The sequence below is a fragment of the Mus caroli genome, unplaced genomic scaffold, assembly GCF_978045245.1.
Source record: "Mus caroli unplaced genomic scaffold, Mus_caroli_1 scaffold_12, whole genome shotgun sequence".
Taxonomy (NCBI): Eukaryota; Metazoa; Chordata; class Mammalia; order Rodentia; family Muridae; genus Mus; species Mus caroli.
The window spans coordinates 64,866,305-64,886,514 of record NW_028227267.1 but is presented as its reverse complement, the minus strand read 5'-3'; the positions used below and the strand labels follow the sequence as shown (position 1 = coordinate 64,886,514).

Here is a 20,210-nt window from a genome sequence, read left to right as displayed (position 1 = left end):
TTATGTTCTTAAAATGACACCCTTAGAGTTGAGGAGATGTCTCATTCTTAGGAGCGCTGGCTGCTCTTCCTGAGAGACCAGGTTCAATGATTCCCAGCACCCACATAGCAGCTCACAACCATCTGTAATTCCAGTTCCCTCTTGTGGTTTTAGTAGGTACCGCATATGTGTATCATACACAGAAATACATGCTTGCAAAATACTTATGCACATAAAAGAAAAAGATGAGTTGTATTTTGTGTCCATTTCATAGAATATGGGAACAACAATGACATTTTATACATGTGTATGTGTACGTGTAAGTGCATGGGCCCCTGAGTTCACCTTCCTATCAGGTTGGAACTCAAGATAAGGAACTGCCCAGCTGTGAGCCCTTAATGAGCCTCCCCACAGATGCACAGATGTAAACATTGGTCTCAAGGGAGGAACAGTCTCAGGATTTCAGTGCTGCAGTTCATTGGCTAGTCTGCAACACAATTAGGAAACATCCCTTAAAGTGAAAGTAAAATTTGAGACTTTATGTTCCTTCTCAACTTCTAAAGAGAACTAGAAGGAGATAAAACTGGCCACTGGAGAGACCATAGCTGTATGCTGCCTGGGACTTCGCGGCTACCCACAGAAGCCAGCATGTCTTGGGTCCTGCTTTCAGTCCTGTGGCTTATCATTCAAATCCAAGGTAAGTATAGACATCTTACAGAAAAAAAAAATCAGATTATTTGAAGAATGTACCCATGGAAAACATTACCTTTTTCATTCACAATGTAAAGGTTACTACAGTTAATACAGTATATTTTCTGTGTCTTTCTCTACTGAACTATATGCTTACATACATGCATAATAGTATACACACACACACATACATGTACATGTGATGGTATTTTTAGATCGCACATGAAACATGAATTCTAAATCCCACTCTATATATTTTTCAAATTTCATATACTTCACTAACTGAAAATCATGTTTGATTATGATGTGATTTTTTCAAAATAGATAAAATGTATGTTGATTATTGCTGTATTTACATTATACTAGTAAGTACAATTGTGTTACTATAGTCATTAATCAAGGCTGCTTGTGAGCTGGTCCTTTGGGATCTTTTCCTGGGAATGATTTTTAGTAGTAGAATATAGTCAAAAGAAAAGTCCCAAAAGGGTCAGTCCTTCCCGCTTTAAGCTGATTATTGAGAGATGAGCCAACAACTTGACAACTGTTATTTGCTCCATTACTGCACCGTGGATAAGCTAATTGCACAGATGGTGCCATCACTGGCAATGTTGCTACAGGTGGCATCACAATCAGGCTAAGAAGTAGAATGCTGGGAGCCTGCACATCTCCATTCATAAACATGTACGAGTAAATCTCCTGCTGAAACACTTGAGTAATACACCTAAGAGTTTGCATAAGCTCAAAACAACCACTGTGCGTTCAATGATACTTTCTAAAGGTTTCTATCTAGGGTTGGCTCTAGCCCTTGTAGGTCTCTATGTTTCTTATATTGTTAATCACTAGTAAAGATCCCCAAGGATGGTAAAGTAGAGTAACACTGGCACTAATTGCATCATATGTGCATACATACTGATGGAATCCTTCAGGTCCCTTTAGGCCATCCTTGTGCACTCTGCAGTGGCAGTTATGGTTGTAATTTGCATGGTAGTTTAATTAAGTCACACCCTGAATGCCCTCTATCTATCTTAGAGCTGTGGAAACAGCGTTCAACAGTGAGACTGACCTCATGTGAAAACACTGCAAAACTCCAAAATGCATAAAAGATGTGTTTCTGGTTTTCTACAATGATACTGCAGAGTTTCATGCAGTTTTTGTTTTGAGGGTAAAACTGTAAAGAAAGTTCATTAAAGTTGAATCAGTCTAACCAGTTTGTTCTGAATGCTTAATTCATGTCCATACAACATAGCAATCAACCAAACAAAACAAAATGAAAACTTTCTTTATCAGTGTTTTCTGACTTTCTCTAGTAATAGATGCAACGTTAACCCCGGAGTTAAAGCCTCATGAAATAGTCCGTCCTAAAAAACTACCCATTTCACAGAGAAGAGAGCTTGAGAACAACCAGACAGAGAGATATGGCAAAGAGGTAAGTTATGTTTCACAGTCATCTGAAGACAAAAACGAAGGGCTTTGGGGAGTAGTGTAAGATCACAATCAACTCCAGCAGCTTCATCTTGGAGTACAGCTATCAGCTCTGAGTGTGACAGTTCTTGGATGTAGTGATCAAGGGAGACACTGAAGGGTTGTTGGTTATGAAGCTGATTAGAAGGGTCATTAAACCCACAGACAAACAAATAGACAGACAACGGCATGGGTAGGTGTCCAAAGAAAATTAGTGACCCAGCCACAAGAGAGTATGGCAGGCCTCTGAGAGGGCATCAGGCTCAAGAGGAAACTTTGGGGGTCTCCTCTAATAGATTTCTGAAGAAGTTGGGGTGTTCAAAGCAGCCAGACTTTTTGATTCCTAGGGAATAGGGAACAAGGCTGGGGAACAGTATGCTTGGCCATTGACATTCCTTTAATGTATCTCAAACCATACACTTATTTCCTTATGTGGGGAATCCAGGCACCTGGAAGTCTCTTAGCTAGCTAGAACATCACAGGCAGTGCTCTAAGAAGGGAGCCTGTCAGTCACTGTGAGAGGGGCCCCCCCTCCACTAGCACCCCTGGTCCTGTGGCCTAAGCAGCAGTCTTAACTCTATGGAGGAGAGAGCACAGGACTTCTCAGAATTTGGTTATAAATTAACATCAGAGAATTCGTTGCCTCACTAGATAATAAAGGTAAAGCTGTTCGGATGTTTCCTCAAATCTGTGTGAGGAGAAAGGATCACAAACAAGGCAGATCGTTCTTGAGGGAGACATTGCTTCTTTTCAACCTTTTTCATTCCTGTCTTCTCCTCGCCCATTCCTTTCCCCAGTGATAACACTTTTCTACAATGTAAAGGCAGTCTACCATGTTGCCAATGGACTCTTGTTCTGCAATATTTATCACTTGATTCTCAGTAGATTTTAAAAACCATTTTAAAATATATATTCTATTTATTTTAAAGTCAAAATAGATACCTTATATCCTGCTGGTAATTTTTTATGGTACACAGGACAGTATATTACACATTAAAGCAGACACCGTGTCTCTATGTCACAAATTAGAGCCTCATTAATCTGTGTGGTTTTCAAGTGAATATATTTTGTGAATTCCATATGAATGTGCCAATAACAGTTATTTTAGATATAAGAAAGAGATAAGATGCAAGCGAAATGCTTTTACCTTCTGTATTTCTGCTATTGTGTTGCAGAATGTACACAGTGTATTATAATCGTTATTATTTATAAGTTGCCTGAGAACTACATGCTATAACTATATCATTAAATATTTTCAGGAAAAATATGCACCAGAAGTTCAATATCAGATCATATTAAATGGAGAAGAAATCGTTTTTCACCTAAAGAGAACCAAGTAAGGACAATTTCTTCCCGAAAGCCCAGCCACTGGTTGTATCAGCAGAATACTGGGGAACTTCTCCCTGGCTGTAGCTCCATTTCTGTGACTCTGATAAAAGCAACAGAAGCAAGTTAGGGGAGGGAGGGGTTGCTTTAGCTTACAATTCCAGATGGCAGTTCACCCCTGCAGGGAAGTCACAGTGGCTGGACTAGCAGCAACTGGTCATATCATATCAGTATTCAAAAGAATAGCCAGAAATTCAAACATGCTTCCCCTCAGATCACTTTGTCTGTTCTCGTGCACTCCAAGATCCCAAACCCAGGAATGAGTGGTGTCATGCAGTTCACTTTCAGGCTTGGTCTTTCCATATCAATTAAGATACCCAAGACAATCTCCCATAACCAGACCCACAAGGACTCCTACGCCAAGATAAGAGGCAAAAACAGAAGAACCTCCAGAAGCTGGCCTGTCTTATACAGTGAGACAGGAGACAAACATAAAACCCTGTCCCATGTAAGATGAGACTCATGAGTTTGTCCTCTGATCTCCATGTGTGTGCTGGAACATTTGGAATTGCATACAAACATACACATACAGACCTACCCTCTCCCAACCACACACAGGTACACAAGAATTTATCCCTAAGCCTAAATTAAGGTACACATCTTAGCAATAGATTCTATGGTAAGAGTGAAAGGGTGTCACAAGTTTTTAACAGTCAATAAGCATTTTTTACTGGTCCTCACAGTTATTCACAGCTGTGACACAGCACCCTCCAAAGACCATGTCCTTGCTCCATAGAATCTTGTCAGGGCCCAACTCATTCATATTTACAGATGAAGAATCTCCAAGAGAAAAGCAATTGTGTGAATATCCCCCTTTGGGGTTAAAGGTGTAGCTAGCTACACACTTTGATTTACTTTAGCAGGACGGTCCAAGCAGCCTTCTAATGTTAGTGAGAAGCCATTCTTCTCAGGATTTATAATATGATTGCAGGCCTTCCAGAATTAGGCTTCAACTAGCTGGCTTAGCTTGGTATACCAGTGTGTGTGTGTGTGTGTGTGTGTGTGTGTGTGTGTGTGTGTGTGTGTGTGTAAAAATGCACTGTGTTAATGAAGGAAAATTATCAATGGTCAAGAGTCAGCATGGTCTCACTGTACACACAATTATTCCTATAGTACAGAAGATGATGTCAGATAAATCAGTGCTTATTGGTATTGTGAGTGAGTGCATTTTGCATCTTTCTTCTCTGCACAGGCATCTTCTGGGTCCAGACTACACTGAAACATCTTACTCACCCAGAGGAGAAGAGAGCACCAGACACGCTCAGCATGTGGTACGCTCTGAATTCATCCTGGGATCTGCCATTTCCCTGTAAAATAAGTAGGTCTGAGGATGTCTTTTAACATGGCCAGTGAGACAACAGGTTAGAAATCACAGCAAACTTGTCAAATATAGGAGTGGACAAACAATAACACACACACAATGTTCATGTATCTACACACTCAATTAGACACACCCACATACTGATACAGACTCAGAAAAACCTTCATTTTAACATATTCAAACACACTCACTAACACAATGCACCTTTACACACACGCGCACACACACACACACACACACACACACACACATACTAGTATAACAAGTAAAATGGAAAGCTAAGCCAGCTAGTTTAAGCCTGATTCTGGAAAGTCTGCCAATCGTATCATAAATCTTGAAAAGAATAGATTCTTACTAATATTAACCTTCTGGATCCTATCTTCATTCAAATACATGTTAGGCAACAGCTCAGATGGAGCAGCCACAGGGCCAGCTGTAGAGCAGTTTAGGAATCCTCTGATATCCTTTTCATTTCATTCCTGGGGATTGGTAGAGCCTGATCAGTCTTTGAGCTCAGCTATATAGCCAAGATGGTAGTTGTCACAATTGTGACCTACACACTCTCATTAATGGCATGCCTCTGTGTATGCATGCACACACACACATGCATGCATTTATAATGTCTACATTTCAACAGTGCAATGTATTTTCTACTCTAGAAACCCTGCTACTATGAAGGCCACATCCAAAATGCAAGGGGCTCTCTGGCCAGGATCAGTACCTGTGATGGGTTGAGGTGAGAAATGAAGAAGTAAATGCTAAGGGACATTTGTCAAATCTTCCTCATGTTTCCCTTTGTCTTCTTACTATTTGAGTTGTTTCTGTTCATCATTAATTGCTGGATTAAAGTGAAGAATAAATTATCATGGTAAGTCACTTCATTAACTGTTGTTCTAGAATTCAGCCCCAGCTCTGTCAAAGCTACATCCTGACTGTGGAAAGTCTGCCAATCATTTCATAATTGGGGTAAATGGCCTCAATGACATGTGTCCATTACCAAGTTTATCTACCTCACCCCTGGAATCCATTATGTCATATCTTCTTAAATAATATGTCACAGGTATAACTTTTTATCTAACATGTGATTAAAATGTGAAATAAAATATGTAACTGTTATTCTAGCATGGTTCATATTTAGCACGACCTCACTTTTCCCATGTTATAAAAATACCTCAGGCCCTTGGTCTTGTGAAGATTATATGCCCCAGTACAGGGGAATGCCAGGGCCAGGAAGCAGGAGTGAGTGGGTTGGGGAGCAAGGTGGGGGGAGGGTATAGGGAACTTTTGGGATAACATTTGAAATGTAAATGAAGAAAATATCTAATAAAAAATACCTCCATGGACATAGATTTACATTGGCTTTAAATATTTCAACATATGGAGTGACTTTCTAGTTCTTAACTAAACAATTTAAGAGACGGAGAGTCTTTAAGATACTCTTGGTCCTAATTTGTTGCCAGGCTGCTCTAATGAACCTTTTTTGTTCTCTCTAGGGTTCTGGGTGACGAGTCATTTATTCCATTCTCCACTCTAGTCATAGCAACTGCCAAGAAATGTGTAATAAATGAATAAGCAAACTGTTGGAAAATATTGGACTAATAGACTCATGGTGTTACTATTAGACTAATAGACGCATGGTATTAACTCCAAAGTCTTTGAAATTGCTTCATTTTAATGTCTTAAGAGTACTCTGGGTAAATGACATACGGCTCATTTTTATTCTCTTCTTTTTTCACTTTTGTTGAACATAGACTTTTTTCTCAAAAATAATTCCTGATTATGGCTCCCCACCCTCACTCCTCCCATCCAGTTCCACCTGCTTTTTGTTTCTCATTAGAAATAAATAGGCTTCTAATGGATAATATAATATAACATGACAAAAGGAAAGTGATTACATTAGAATAGAATAAAACAAACAAATAGAAGGAAAAGAGCCCAAGAAGAAACACAAGAAACAGAATCAGATACGGATAAAGATACAGATGATACAGATACAATAAATACAGATTCAGATACAGAGACAGGGACCCACTTACCTGCACACTTCAAGAATCTCATAAAAACACTAAACTGGAAGCCATAATATATATTCAACAGGCCTGTAAGGTAAAAAGCAAGAAAAAATAAGTGAAGTAAAGTAGAATAAGATAAAAAGAAGACAAACTTTAAAAAAAAAATAAACCTTAAAAGAACACCATGAGACAAGGAACCTGGAACGACACCATTGAGCTCATTTCTGTTGTCCATCTCCCGCTGGGCATGCAGCCTGCCTTTAAGAGTGTTTTCCTAGTGAGACTCCCTTGGAGAAAACTAAATTTTCATTTCCAAGTGCTTAATAAAGGAGATGATTTCTGGGTTAGGGAAGGGGACATATGTCTACTTCTTTCAGCTCTAGGACCTCATCTGGTGCAGACCAGTGCAGGCCCTGTGCAAGATGCCCCAGTCTCTCTGTGTTCATATGAGCACATTTCCTGTTGATTCAGAGAACTTGATTGGTTGGTGTCCTCCATTCACTTGGACTCTTCCATTCTCCCTTCCTCCTCTTCCTAAGGTTCTTTGAGCCCCAAGGGGAGGGGATTCAACCAAGACAGTCAGTGTAAGGATGATTATTCCAAGGTCTCCCACTCTTTGCATATTGTCTGGCTGTGGGTCTCTGTATTTGTTCCCATCTGTTGCAGGAGAATGCTTCCCTGATGATGACTGAGGATGACAATTATTATATGAGTATAGCAGAATGTCTTTAGAAGTCATTTTATAGCTACATGTGCTTGGGGAGGGTGTTTTGGTTTTGGTTTTGGTTTGCTTAAAACAGTAGTTTTTGGTTGTATTCTAGGCCTCTGACCTATCTAGTTTCAGATTCTTGGTCACCTAAGCAGTGTCACATGGAGTATATCTTAAGTCAAATCAGATATTGGTGGTTACTCTCACAAAATTTGTGCTACCCATTGCCTTAGCATATCTGGCAGACAGAATCACATCATAGATCTAAGGGTTTATGACTAGGTTGATGTTTACATTTCTCTTGTTAACATGTAGAATAATTTCATGTATCAAAGATGATAGTTTTTAGGGGTAAAGGCTCTATGTAGGCACCAGTTCAGCTTCTCCATGTTCAATCTGTGGTGTAGGTGTTGTCTTCAGTAATGGGGCCTTGCTGTCAGTTTGTGGGTATTAGTCTATATCCATGACAACAGGCTGGATTATTTAGGGGTTCCCATGAGACACTTTTGTCCAACAATTCAGTTTGATGCAACCCAAACTGAAAGCTTGGAAAGCCTAAAATTGGAAAGTTTCATTGGGTGACAGGACATGGCCACTCCGGGCTCTATTTTCCCAATTATTTGGTGATTTCATTTAGATCCCCTTCATTCATATATATATATTACTGTATTAAGTTTTCATACTATCTCTCTACCTCTCAAATGGTTCTTAATTTTAGCTATCTTTCCCTTGTCTTCTCTTCCCTTCCCAGTTGAACACTGAACATCCTGTTTCAGTCCCTCTTATATACTCATAACTATCTATTCTATTTCTCTTTCCTAGAGAGTTCTATCTGTGCCCCCTGTTGGTATAGGTTCTGTACCTAACCTCTGTGGTTCTACAGATTGTAGCTTGATTACCATTGTCTTAACAGTGAATATCCATATATAATCAAATAAATATATTTCTCAGTTTGGGTTACCTTACTCAGGATGATATTTTTTCTAGTTCCATCTAGTTTGCCTGTGAATGAATTTGCCTGTCATTTTAAAGCAGCTGAACAATTTTTATTGTGTAAATGTAGCACATTTTTAATGTATTCATCTGTTGAAAGACATCTAGGTTGTTTTCAGTTTCTGACTATTGTGAATAGATTGGCAGTGAAGACAGTTGAGCAAGTGTTTATGTGGTAAGATGAAGTGTAGATTAAGATAGGTTCTTGTTTTTCTGGGGAACTATCATGCTGATTTCATAAGGGGCTGTAAAGTTTACACTTCCACCAGCAAAGAATTAATGTTCCTCTTTCTCCTCACCAGTGTGTGCTCTCGCTTGTTTTATTGTCCTTATCCATTCTGAAAAATGTAAGATGAAATCTCAAAGTAGTCCACTCCCATTTCCCTGATGGCTAAGGATACTGAATGTGTCTTTGAATCTTTCTCAGCCATTTGATTTTCCCATTTTGAGAAGTATCTGTTTAGATTTCTACCCTATTTTTAACTGTTTGTTGTTGTTGTTGTTTTATTTACATGATATTTTTAGTTCTCTATACATTTTGGATATTATCTCCTCTATTAGATGTGGAGTTGGTAAAAGTCTTTTCCCAGTCTGTAGGTTGCTGCTGTTTATGAGCATCATCTCATTTGCTGTCCAGAAGATGTTCAGTTTCATGAGATTCCCATTTGTTAATTGTTGACCTTCATTTCAGTGTTGAGGAAATAATGGATGTAACTTGAATAACAGAGTCTTTGACTGAAAACTCTTATGTGTGAAACTGGGATGGAGGGAGAATATCACTCCATTCTTAGTGGGATGTATGAATGGGCGTGTCAGGCTCTCCTAATTCACAAACTCATATCCCACAGAGGGTACTTCACACATCGTGATCAAAGATATCAAATAAAGCCTCTACAAAGCACAGATGAGGGAGAGCATGCTGTTCTTCCATACAGCTGGAAGGGACCAGACACAGTTCATGACAAGGATGCTGAGAAGCAAGTTGTCAGGAAACGAAGCCGTCTTCGAACTTCCAGGTCACTCAAAAGCCCAAATGTAAGTACAGCTTTGTTTTCAAAATATGTATTTTGATTGTCTAAGCAAGGATCTGAGACACATACGTGTGTTCTGAAATGTCTGGTCTATAAAATTACTTCTTTTATTTATTTTGGAAGAAAAACTGTAAGCACCTGAATCATTGTGAGTAGAGATGAGTACTAATGAGGTTATCTTGTTATTTGGAAAACAGGAAGACTTACTTCAAGGACAGAAGTACATTGGTCTCTTTTTGGTGCTGGATAATGCCTATGTGAGTATGAAAGATGGGTACCTCTTACTTAGTTCAACTTATAACTTAAAAGTAAAAGAAGGCATAGCCTTTTTACTTAAAAATTAGTTTTTGTTCAACTAGATTCCCTGGCTGCTCTGGTTGCTTGTTTGACAACAGCATTCACCCATGCCATCCATTTATTATCCACCAATCACCAAATACATATATAATGGCAATATACTTAATACCATCTAGCTCTGCTCTAGTTTGCTTTCTGTTGCTCTGGTAAACACCATGACCAAAGAAACTTGGGAAAGGAAGGGTTTATATGGCTTGCAGGTTACAGTACATTGTTGAGGGAAGCTAAGGCAGAGACTTAAGGCAAGAACGTAAGCTGAGGCCATGCAGGAGCACAGCCGAGGACGTGCAGGAGCACTGCAGTTGGCTTGACTCCCTGGCTTGCTCAGCTACATTTGTTATACAGCTCATGTTCAGCTGCCTAGGGATGGTGCAGGCCACAGTGGACTGGACCCTCCCATATCAATAATCAATCAATAAAATGTTCCACAGAGATGCTTAAAAGGTCAATCTGATGAAGGCTCTTCTTCAATTATGATTCTTCTAAGGTGACTCTATATTGTGTCAAGTCAACAAAAATCAACCATCACCTACCTGAAAGCAATCAACCATAAAAAAATTAAAGAAAAGTGTATTAATGAAGTTTTAGATTGTTTTACAGTTTTATCATAAAATATAAATATCAATTTAATAGCTGTTATGTAAATATGCAACCCAATCCTTGGAAAGTTTCATTGGGTGACAGGAGATGGCCAACCAGGGCTCTATTTTCTCGGTTATTTGGTGATTTCATTTAGATCCCCTTCAGATATATATATTTTTAAGTAGAACTCATTGAAATAGAATATGATATGAGGTAGTCAATGACTGAGTAGATTTTAACTATGTTCCAACATGTGAATTTTCTATTCAATCCTGTACCCGTAAGCCTTCTCGCTTCGATTTTCTCTTTTAGTATTGACCGTTTATATTTTGTAATTTTCAGTATAAGCTGTATAATGGGAATGTGACTCAGATGAGAAGCTTTGTGTTCAAGGTGCTGAATCTGCTCAATATGGTAAGGCATTTGTCATAGATGTGGGTCTCTACAGCTGTGCTTGGGGCTAACCTGTACCTTCCACTCTGAAGGGCTAAGATCAAGAGCCTATCAAGACAAGAACATAGAGAGTAACAAAGCCTTTTTCTATCATATCTGTTTCCAATATGTAAATTTATAGTATCACATCCCTTTATCTATCACTTGTGGTCAACAAGTGCACTGAAAGTGATCCTGGGTATTTTCATGAAAAAAAAATGTTCTTTCCACAGATTTATAAAACCATAAATATTCAAGTGTCTTTGGTGGGCATGGAGATCTGGTCCGACCAGGACAAGATAAAGGTGGAGCCCAACCTTGCTGACACGTTCACACACTTCATGAGATGGCATTATTCTAACCTGGGAAAAAGGATCCATAACCATGCCCAGCTTCTCAGGTGAATCCCTTCTTGCCAGGGTGGGGGCACACAGGCAGAGTCTATGGTTTTCTCCAGGGTTTCTTGACAAGAATTTCTACTCAGTCATATCTCTCCAGTAGGTTGTGAGTATCCTGATGTTCCTATCTTTAGCAATTAGGCCTTGAAGTACGTGAAGGTCCTTATAAGATCAATAAAACGATACTTGGATACAGAATATCCACCTGTAATTGTGAGGCTGTAATATGACAGAAGCTGCCCTGGGGCCCCATGAACATACAGAAGGCTAGGTGACATCAAAGGAGATGTATGATTTTATTACCCAAAGCTACTGATTTCAGAGTCAGATCGTGATGGGTTCTCTCTACCTTTCACACAGTGGAGCTAGCTTCCGCCATGGACGTGTGGGAATGGCAGCTGGGAATTCCTTTTGTACTACATCGTCTGTGTCTGTCATTGAGGTTTGTATACTTCTGTTAAGACATCCTGTGATTCCATCTTTATGAAGATGAGAATAATATACTGCACCACAGTAATCACCATGACCATCAGTTAAATTGATAAATCAAAGTAGAAATGAAACCATTATTGAACATTGCTCTGAAGAGTCCTTGGACTGTGAATATTAGCCTGACAAAGGCCTCACACTTCACTTCGGATTAAAGAATAAGGACCACATGTTGAGTAGAAAGGGCAATCAGGTTACCTCTATGGCCTCAGATAACTATAAATGAATCATTTGTATAGCTGCTCAGAGATTGGACAAGAAAAATATGTGCATATTGGGTATCATGTGCCCATTGCTATTAATGGCATAAGAATCACAACTACAATTTTGTGGATGTGAGTTCATACCATAGCACCTAATAGCACTTTCCATAGAGAATGTAACAGTCTATGCCAGATTTACTGAGAATTCAGCATCTAGTAGTTTCTTTGTCATTGACTGAGCTTGAGCACAAACCCAATGCTTCATAGGAGCCAGTCATACCAGGCCCAACAGGCAAAAAGCAATGTCAGAAAAATGAGCTTACAGATACACTATTCTTCTTTTCTCAAGCTATTCGTGTTAGACATTATGATTTGAGAAGACCTGAGAAATAACTGAATAAAATAAGAACTAACAGATGCTTCTATTTTTTTTCCAGGCTAAAAAAAAGAATAATGTGGCTCTTGTTGCACTGATGTCACATGAGTTGGGCCACGCCCTTGGTATGAAGGATGTTCCATATTATACCAAGTGTCCCTCTGGCAGCTGTGTGATGAATCAGTACCTGAGGTAAGATGGTATCATCCCAAAGTAAAGAGAAAAGTTACCATTCCTAAATAGTTTAAATGATCTATGCATATGTGGGAGAAATATTATCTTCCAAATGATGGGTATCCTAATAATTCAATCTCTAGCTTTTTCATGAATATATTTTGCCAAATTCAAGACTCATGCGTTAAGATTTCTAGATATCCAACCACAGAGTTTACTATGGTGACTACATCATTTTAACTCGGGGTTGTTTTAATTTAAAGTGGTTCCATATTTTCCTTAAAAAATACCAGCCTTATTAAGATGATAGTTTTACTGTAAGACACTCAAGATAAGCATGTATTTATCCCCATCACCAACTGAACGGTCTATTTTAGCATAATTATTTATTATCTAATAATTCCAGTTACTTTACCAAGATTGGGGATATAAAAGTAGGTATAGCATTTTTGTTGTTGAGGTGCTCACATGTAAGAAGTTTGCCCATGGACTATGGAAACCTCCATTTATTTCCTTTAACTAGATCATGATTGCTTTATCTTACTGTTCATCCCTCGGTGTGGGATGAGTAGATGGTAACAATGGTAACGCCAATCTCTCTTGTTGCTTTGGATAGCCTTGAACTATTGTGATGGTTGCTCTAACTGTTAACCTCACACAATCTAGAATCATCTGGGGAAAGAACCTCAGTGAAGTATTGTCTGCATTGTGGGTCTTATGGGGATTGCCTTGGGGATGAATATGGAACTGACTTTGGGTGGCACTCGTCCTTAGGATAAGGGTCTTGAACTATATAAAAGTAGAGAAACCGAGCTGAGCAAAAGCAAGCAAGTGAGCATGCATGCATCTGTCTCTTTGCTGTTGACTGGATGTGATGTGACTAACTGTTCTGACTTTTTTCTTTTTTTTTCTCTCTCTCTCTCCTAAATTGCTTTGTGTCAAGATGTTTTATCACAGAAATGAAACTAGAACAATTACAATGTGTTTAAATTCTTTCCTCTTTTTTTCTGGATTGCTAGGAGAAAACATCCAATGGGAATACTACACATGCTTCACCCGCTACCATAGGAGCATAGAGAGGTCCTGGATGTTGGCTTATTTGTGGTTTCCACTGAATTGAGTCCCACAGAGAGATACACTAGATTTTTCTGTTTATCATCCACAAGCTTCTATACTGTATATCATGCTATTCTACTTTTTCTGTTACAGTTCAAAATTCCCCAAGGATTTCAGTACCGTCAGCCGCTCTCATTTTCAAGGGTTTCTCTCATCTAGAAATGCAAGGTGTCTGCTGCTGGCACCTGACCCTAAAAACATAATAAAACCAACATGTGGGAACCAAGTCCTGGACATGGGAGAAGAGTGCGACTGTGGCTCTCCTGAGGTATGAAAATATACGAGGTTTAAAGTTGTATTTATTAAGATATTAAAATAGAGCTCCTTGGGTAAAAATTATACACTTTAATTTTTCATTTTTTAAAAGGATTTTTTTTATGGTGTGTGTGTGTGTGTGTGTGTGTGTGTTTATATGCACATGTGGAGATCAGGAGAAGGAATCAAATTCCTTGGCACTGGAGATACAAGTGGTTTTGAACTGGCAAACGTGTCCCGAGATCTGAGCCTTCATCCTCAAGATTATGCAACATGTGCTCTTAGCTGCTGAGTCATCTCTCTAGCCCCCTTTCCTTTTTCGTAGTGCTCCTTTAGAAATTCGTTCTGGAGAAAAACGATATCATTATCAGAGTGTGACATAGATTTATTGGTGTTTTGTGTCTTGATTTTGATTTTAGTTAACCATCCTATGAAATGCACTTAAAAAAAGAAACAGTAGAATCTGTTTCTGAGCTAATAGTACAAAGCCACATGTGAACAAGTGTGCCACTACCCATTGCATGCCACATTCCTTGTAGGCACTGTAGTCAGACCTGTCTATGTTTCAGGCCACAGTCAGTCATGTGTTGAACAGTCAGTCACATATCGAGATGGACGGCCTTCTCATGGGAATTTCCTCTTTTTTCACAAAATCAGCATGTGACATAGGTGGTTGATAATACAAAAAGAAAAAAAAAAGATTAAAAAAATTGCATGAACCTATAGAGTACAGGCTCCTAGCACAGACCATCTAAAATACTGGTTCTCAAGTGGTGGGTTGGGATCCCTTTGGGGTTGATTGACCCTTTCACAGGAGTCACCTAAGACCATTGGAAATCATAAATAGCTACATTATGATTCATAACAGTAGGTAATTACAGTTAAGAAATAACAACAAAAATAATTTTATGGTTAGGGGTCAATACAACGTGAGAAACTACATTAAAGGGTCTCAGCATTAGCAAGGTTGGTAACCACTGTTCTGGGATGATGACGATTTTGATTTCACTAATGTTTATATAATTTCAAGGCAGCAGCTGAATGCCTCGGACTGGTGCCCACAATTTCCTGTTTATTTCTTCCTTTTTCTGAGACAGAGTTTTGCATTTTAGTCTCGGATGGCCTCCAGTGCACCATCCTCCTGTCTCAGCCTCACGCGTCCTGGAATTACAGGCATATACCACCATGTGTGGCCCATACGAGGCTTTTAGAGGATTCTACTTTGTGATCTTATGTTGCTTTGAAGATCTAAAAAGGCATTCATACTAGAAGACATTTAAATGAGACAATCTGTAAAATACTCCAGAGACAACATCTTATTTGTTATGCAAAACAAATCCACAAATTTGAGATTGCCATTATCTTTAATTGAGAAAATAAGGTTCTTACAACCCAAAGAATTCAGCTCAGAGACCAGAGTGCATAACTGGTGACACAGGTGAAACTTGTGATTTACCCATTATTTTTGACAGCTGCCTGACAATGTAGAGAGAGTCCTAGGTTTTTGTCATCTTGGTGCATTTATTCAGAAGTTTGAATTGTGTATCAGATTTTTAATGTAGTTTTGTCAGAATTTGGTTGCTTATTTTGAAGTATTTTCATATTTTCTTTTGTGATGTCTAAGATTTTTCTTTCTGATGTAGGTTATAATTCATAGATATTACCTTTGATGTCATTTTATTATTATTTTTTCCACCCTGTCATTTTACTGTTATCATGAACAATTATCTTACTGATTTGTCAAATATTTTTAAGCATTGACTTCAGTTTTTCCATGTAGAGAATTATATCCCACACACAATGAAAATATGGTTTATACTTTCTGGTTATTATATCTTCTTATCTTTTCTGTGTCTTGGTTTTTATTAAATTTTCCATAAAATATACATTATAAAGAATTGTTGCTCTATCTTTCATATCATTGGACATGGTTTTGGCTATTTGTTGTCTACATTTATTAGTGATAATGCTCTCTCATTTATCCACAGTGTATATGTGTACAAAATCATGTTTTAATACCTCAAATTTGGATGCCAAAATTATCTGCTAATTTTGCTACTTAATGAAATATCAGGACCTGTTTCTCCTTTAAATCCCTTCATTTGATGGGCTGCATTTCTTTCATTTGTATGATCAGGGATCCTTACATTTTGGACTAAGAAAACTCACACAGATGAAGTAGTTACTATATTGATAAGTTAGAGTTTAAAAGACACAGTGCATTTTGTGTTGTACATATGCATCTGTGCACGTGTAGGTGTGTACATGCATACATGTGTGCATGTGTGTGTGTATGTGAATGTGATCATTACACATTTTAATAACATTATTAGCCAGGTGTATTAAAAAACAAATTTTAATTTTATTTTTTCTCTATTTTTACATCATCAAATAGTTTTTAAAAAAAAGTTCATCCTTGAAAATTTTGACAGATTAAAGTGTGATATCCTGTAGGCAAAATTTACTTGAAAAAAATTTGTGACCTCCACTCCTTGGTCTTTGAAGACAGTGTTTACTGAGCACAGAGTTTCTTCCTGTTATTGACTTTACCTGGTTATTGTCACTGAAATTGGTACAAGAGAGTAAATAGTTTTAAAACAAGAAACTTCTCTGATGAGGCCTTAGAGCTGCACTAATCTATAGGAATAAAAATATGAATTTAGAGGGCAGCTGATTATGTCTAGTTAGCAGGATAACAGTTACTTTTAACCCTGGATCCTGTAACCTCCTTGGCCATGGATTCTTGGCTAGGTTCCCAGTGCCCAGACCTGAGTTTTCTCCTGTGTCCAGCTAGAAAGCAGTTGGCTACCTCCATACATTAGATTATACTATAGTGGATGGCTCCACACTTAGTTATATATAGGATTTTAGAAGTAGAAGAAAGCCAGGAATGGTGGCAATACTAAGGAGGCAAAGGCAGGCAGATCTGTGAGTTTAAGGCTAGCTAAGATTACATAAGAAGTTCTAGGACAGGCTGGGTCATGTGGAGCAAACTTGTCTCAAGAAATATATATAGTTATATGAAATTCTCAAATAATTAATAAATATTACATTTTAACAGTAAATTTTTCTTTAACAGTTGTCTTGTACTAAACACAGGGATTGTTTTGTTTGTTCTTTGAAGGAATGTACCAATCTTTGCTGTGAGCCCCTGACATGTAGGCTGAAATCTCAACCTGACTGCAGCGAAGCATCCAACCACATCATGTGAGCACCATCTCCTCTCTGTTCCCCAAAGGTCTTCTCAGTTTTCTTTGAGATTTGAAAAGATTCCCCACTGGGTTCAACAACACACCTAAAACAAAGTTCACTTATACTCTTCAAATGACTTAATTTTGTCATGAAGAAAGGATGCATTAGACACAAAACTGAGGCTGTATGGTTGATCATACTCACATAAGAAAATGGATTACTCTGTTATTTATGAAAGTAGAGTTCCTGGAACTTGTGCTAAAATTGGTATAATTCCCTATAGTTAACAAGTTAATATGAAAAGAGTTCAAGTATATTTTTGACAAGACTTGATTGGTGAGCACGATTCATTGCTCCTTAGTGATGATAGGTATCATTTGCAAGGTAGTCAGAAAATCAATAGCGTTTAAGAACTCAATGTAAAATTTGACAGTTTTATTCTCTTTAAAATGCCTCCGTGGAATACAGCCCAGGTATTGGGCGTGTTTTACAGACCAGTGTGATTTGCGCTAGGGGCTTGGCATTTGGGATTAGGGTTTTTGTTTGAGTGTAAAATAGTCTCTGTATATAAAGTCTATAATAATAGCCAATGTCACCAAGCTGGGATGCAGGAGACGTGATGGGAACGAGGTATTCTGTGCCCTTTTCTCAGAAATTTCCTGGAATTAAAACTGCAGGGAGAGTAAAATAAAATAATTAACTGCAACACCATTCAGAATCACTTCCTCAGGAAAGGAGCAAGGTCAGAGGAAAGGGAAGAGTCCGCCGTATCTATTTACTAAGCAGCGGTGAATACTTCATTGAACTAGGATGTGAGTCCACTTTGCAGAAAATTTTGGAAAGCATGCCAAGACCAGAAGCAGAGCGCATAAAAAAATAAAAAGCAGAACAAAAATCTTAGTTCCTTGGAGGGCTGGAATGATAGGTAACTCTCCACTTTTCTGTGTGAAATGGGCAGTTCAACATCATTGGAAGAACACTGAGCTTGGACTCTGGACGTTTCAATTCTAGTCTTAATTCTGCAAAGCTACTGTGTGATTTAAGACACGCTCCTGAGTTCCCTTCCTTCTTGTTCAGTGGGACCACTGATGTGCTTGCCTCGTGTGACTGCATGTGTTGTTTAAAGTCTAGAAATTTCCATTTGTGTCAGTCCATAAGGTTTTATTAGTATAATAACCATTGCTTCTGGTGTTTTGATTTTCTTTAATTAGAGAATGATCCAGTGTCTAATTCACAGAGAAGCTACTTTGCCAGGACAGAAGTCCAGACCCTGCCTCTGCCAGGAAGCCCGCCTAGCCTGTGCACCTATACAGACAGACCTATCTCTGTGTGCCATGTTCTCTGTGAACCCATGACTTCAATCACTGAAGAAGAAGAATACCCCAAAATACGACTTGTACCTGTCATGAATATGTAGGCATTTTCTCCTCAGTACTCCATAAATAATAGAGTATAACAGCTATTTGTATAGCATTTTTGTAGATTAAGTTTTAGAAGTAGTCTAGAGATGACAAGATACTTAGAAGAATTTTAGTAGTTGTATGCAAACAAACTCCAGTTCTAGAAAGACCGTTAGTCCTGAGATTTGGGGATCTGTATAATCTTGGAGCCAAATCCTGGTGAACAATGAAGGAAGATCTTTGCTTTTCTCTTTCCTTTCTACTTTATGTGTTTCTAACAGTCCAGTCAACAGGTCAATAGACATGCTAAGGAGATGCTGTCTGTTCATTCAGGTCTTATCTGTAGTGTGAGTGTGAGGAGCCTGAAAGTGTGGTTTTAGTTTCACTTTTTGGAGGACAAAATAGACGAACCTTTGCAGAACTTCTCAACATACTCCACAGAATTGTTGAGTTAATCCCAAACTGCAAAATGACAAATAATTTAACCCTAAATCTCTTTGTTACTGAGGCCTAGGAATCAAAGCACGCCACCTGCTGAGGGAGGGAGCTAGCAGAAAGAACAGAGTCCCAGCCCCTTCCTGTTTCTCAGCAGCCAGTTTGTCTTACATCCTGTAAACTTCCCGGATTTTCTGGCTCGTGGGAATATTGGTTACATTCAAATATTTTTCATTTGAGCAAATAGAGTTTCTCACACTATCATGTATAAGAATTATTTTTGAGAAGTCTGTGTTGCTTATTTCTTAGTGGAAATGGAAAAGTAAGGCTTCATTCATTGGTTTTGGTAATAAACTATGCTATCAATAAAAATAACAATTTGTGTGGTCATTAAAATATTTTCAAACACACACATATAAATCCTGGTTAATATTCACCTTAAAACTAATCTGCCTCAGTGATGTCACACCCTAAATAACTGTGGGCAGCAGGAAAGGGGTAAATTAGCAAGGCCCTTACCAATTCTACACATTAGGGTACAGTCAAGACAGGATATTTTCACAAAAGGGCCACACTTAGTCCCAAATGGTTTTAAAATCTAAGTCGTAAAAAGTTGCTGGACTTAATTTCCTGTTAAATAAATTTTATCATGACAAGGCTCACTTTGATGTTGTTGTTGCTTATTTTTGAAATTATATTTTAATTACAATATCTCTACCTTCCCTTCCCTCCCTTCAAACTTTCCAATATATCCTTCCCCACTCTTCCTCAAAACTGTCTCCTTTTCTTTTATCAATTATTATTGCACACATATGTACATTTTTATGCTTATACATTACTATATATAATCTGTTGAGTCCATATTATGTTACTTGTATGTTTTCAGGGTTGACTGTTTGGCACTGCACATGCAATGGATGTGCTCTTTCCTGGTTGGCCCACCTCTCCCATCCCCAGCTTTACTCAGTTGCTTATATTTTTGTGTAGGGTCGAGGCCTTATGGGCTTTTCCCCATCCATTTTATCAGAAAATGAACATAGATATTTGAATGGTAAAAAGAAAGCACAGAATTGACATGTCACCAAATCAACAATGTGATGTCTTCTATGAAATTATTTAGGGTAGGTAGTTATTACTAGGGTCATAAAATAGTGCAGAGAGCCATTGTTGAGTACAGAGGGTGGGTCTGATGCTAAGGTCTTGTTCCTCAATTCGTTCT

The 20,210-nt window shown here is 38.3% G+C and overlaps 1 protein-coding gene across 1 annotated transcript; it reads left to right on the top strand.

Moving 5' to 3' along the window:
- Nucleotides 1-557: 557 nt before the first annotated feature.
- Nucleotides 558-19,580, top strand: Adamdec1 (ADAM like decysin 1). The gene is made up of 14 exons (XM_021182390.2): nt 558-676; nt 1,977-2,095; nt 3,390-3,466; nt 4,709-4,787; nt 5,497-5,573; nt 9,400-9,586; nt 9,780-9,839; nt 10,864-10,935; nt 11,187-11,353; nt 11,712-11,793; nt 12,481-12,611; nt 13,803-13,977; nt 17,089-17,171; nt 18,368-19,580. The coding sequence occupies exons 1-14, from the start codon at nt 589-591 to the stop codon at nt 18,372-18,374; spliced, it is 1,404 nt and encodes a 467-aa protein (XP_021038049.1). The 5' UTR covers nt 558-588; the 3' UTR covers nt 18,375-19,580.
- Nucleotides 19,581-20,210: the final 630 nt, after the last annotated feature.

Excerpts from the sequence above, each read along its gene's own strand:
- Adamdec1 (XM_021182390.2), top strand. The coding sequence starts at position 589 with ATGCTGCCTGGGACTTCGCGGCTACCCACAGAAGCCAGCATGTCTTGG. Across the intron at positions 3,467-4,708 it reads TTTCACCTAAAGAGAACCAA|GCATCTTCTGGGTCCAGACT; the intron begins GTAAGGACAATT and ends TTCTCTGCACAG. Across the intron at positions 11,354-11,711 it reads AACCATGCCCAGCTTCTCAG|TGGAGCTAGCTTCCGCCATG; the intron begins GTGAATCCCTTC and ends CCTTTCACACAG.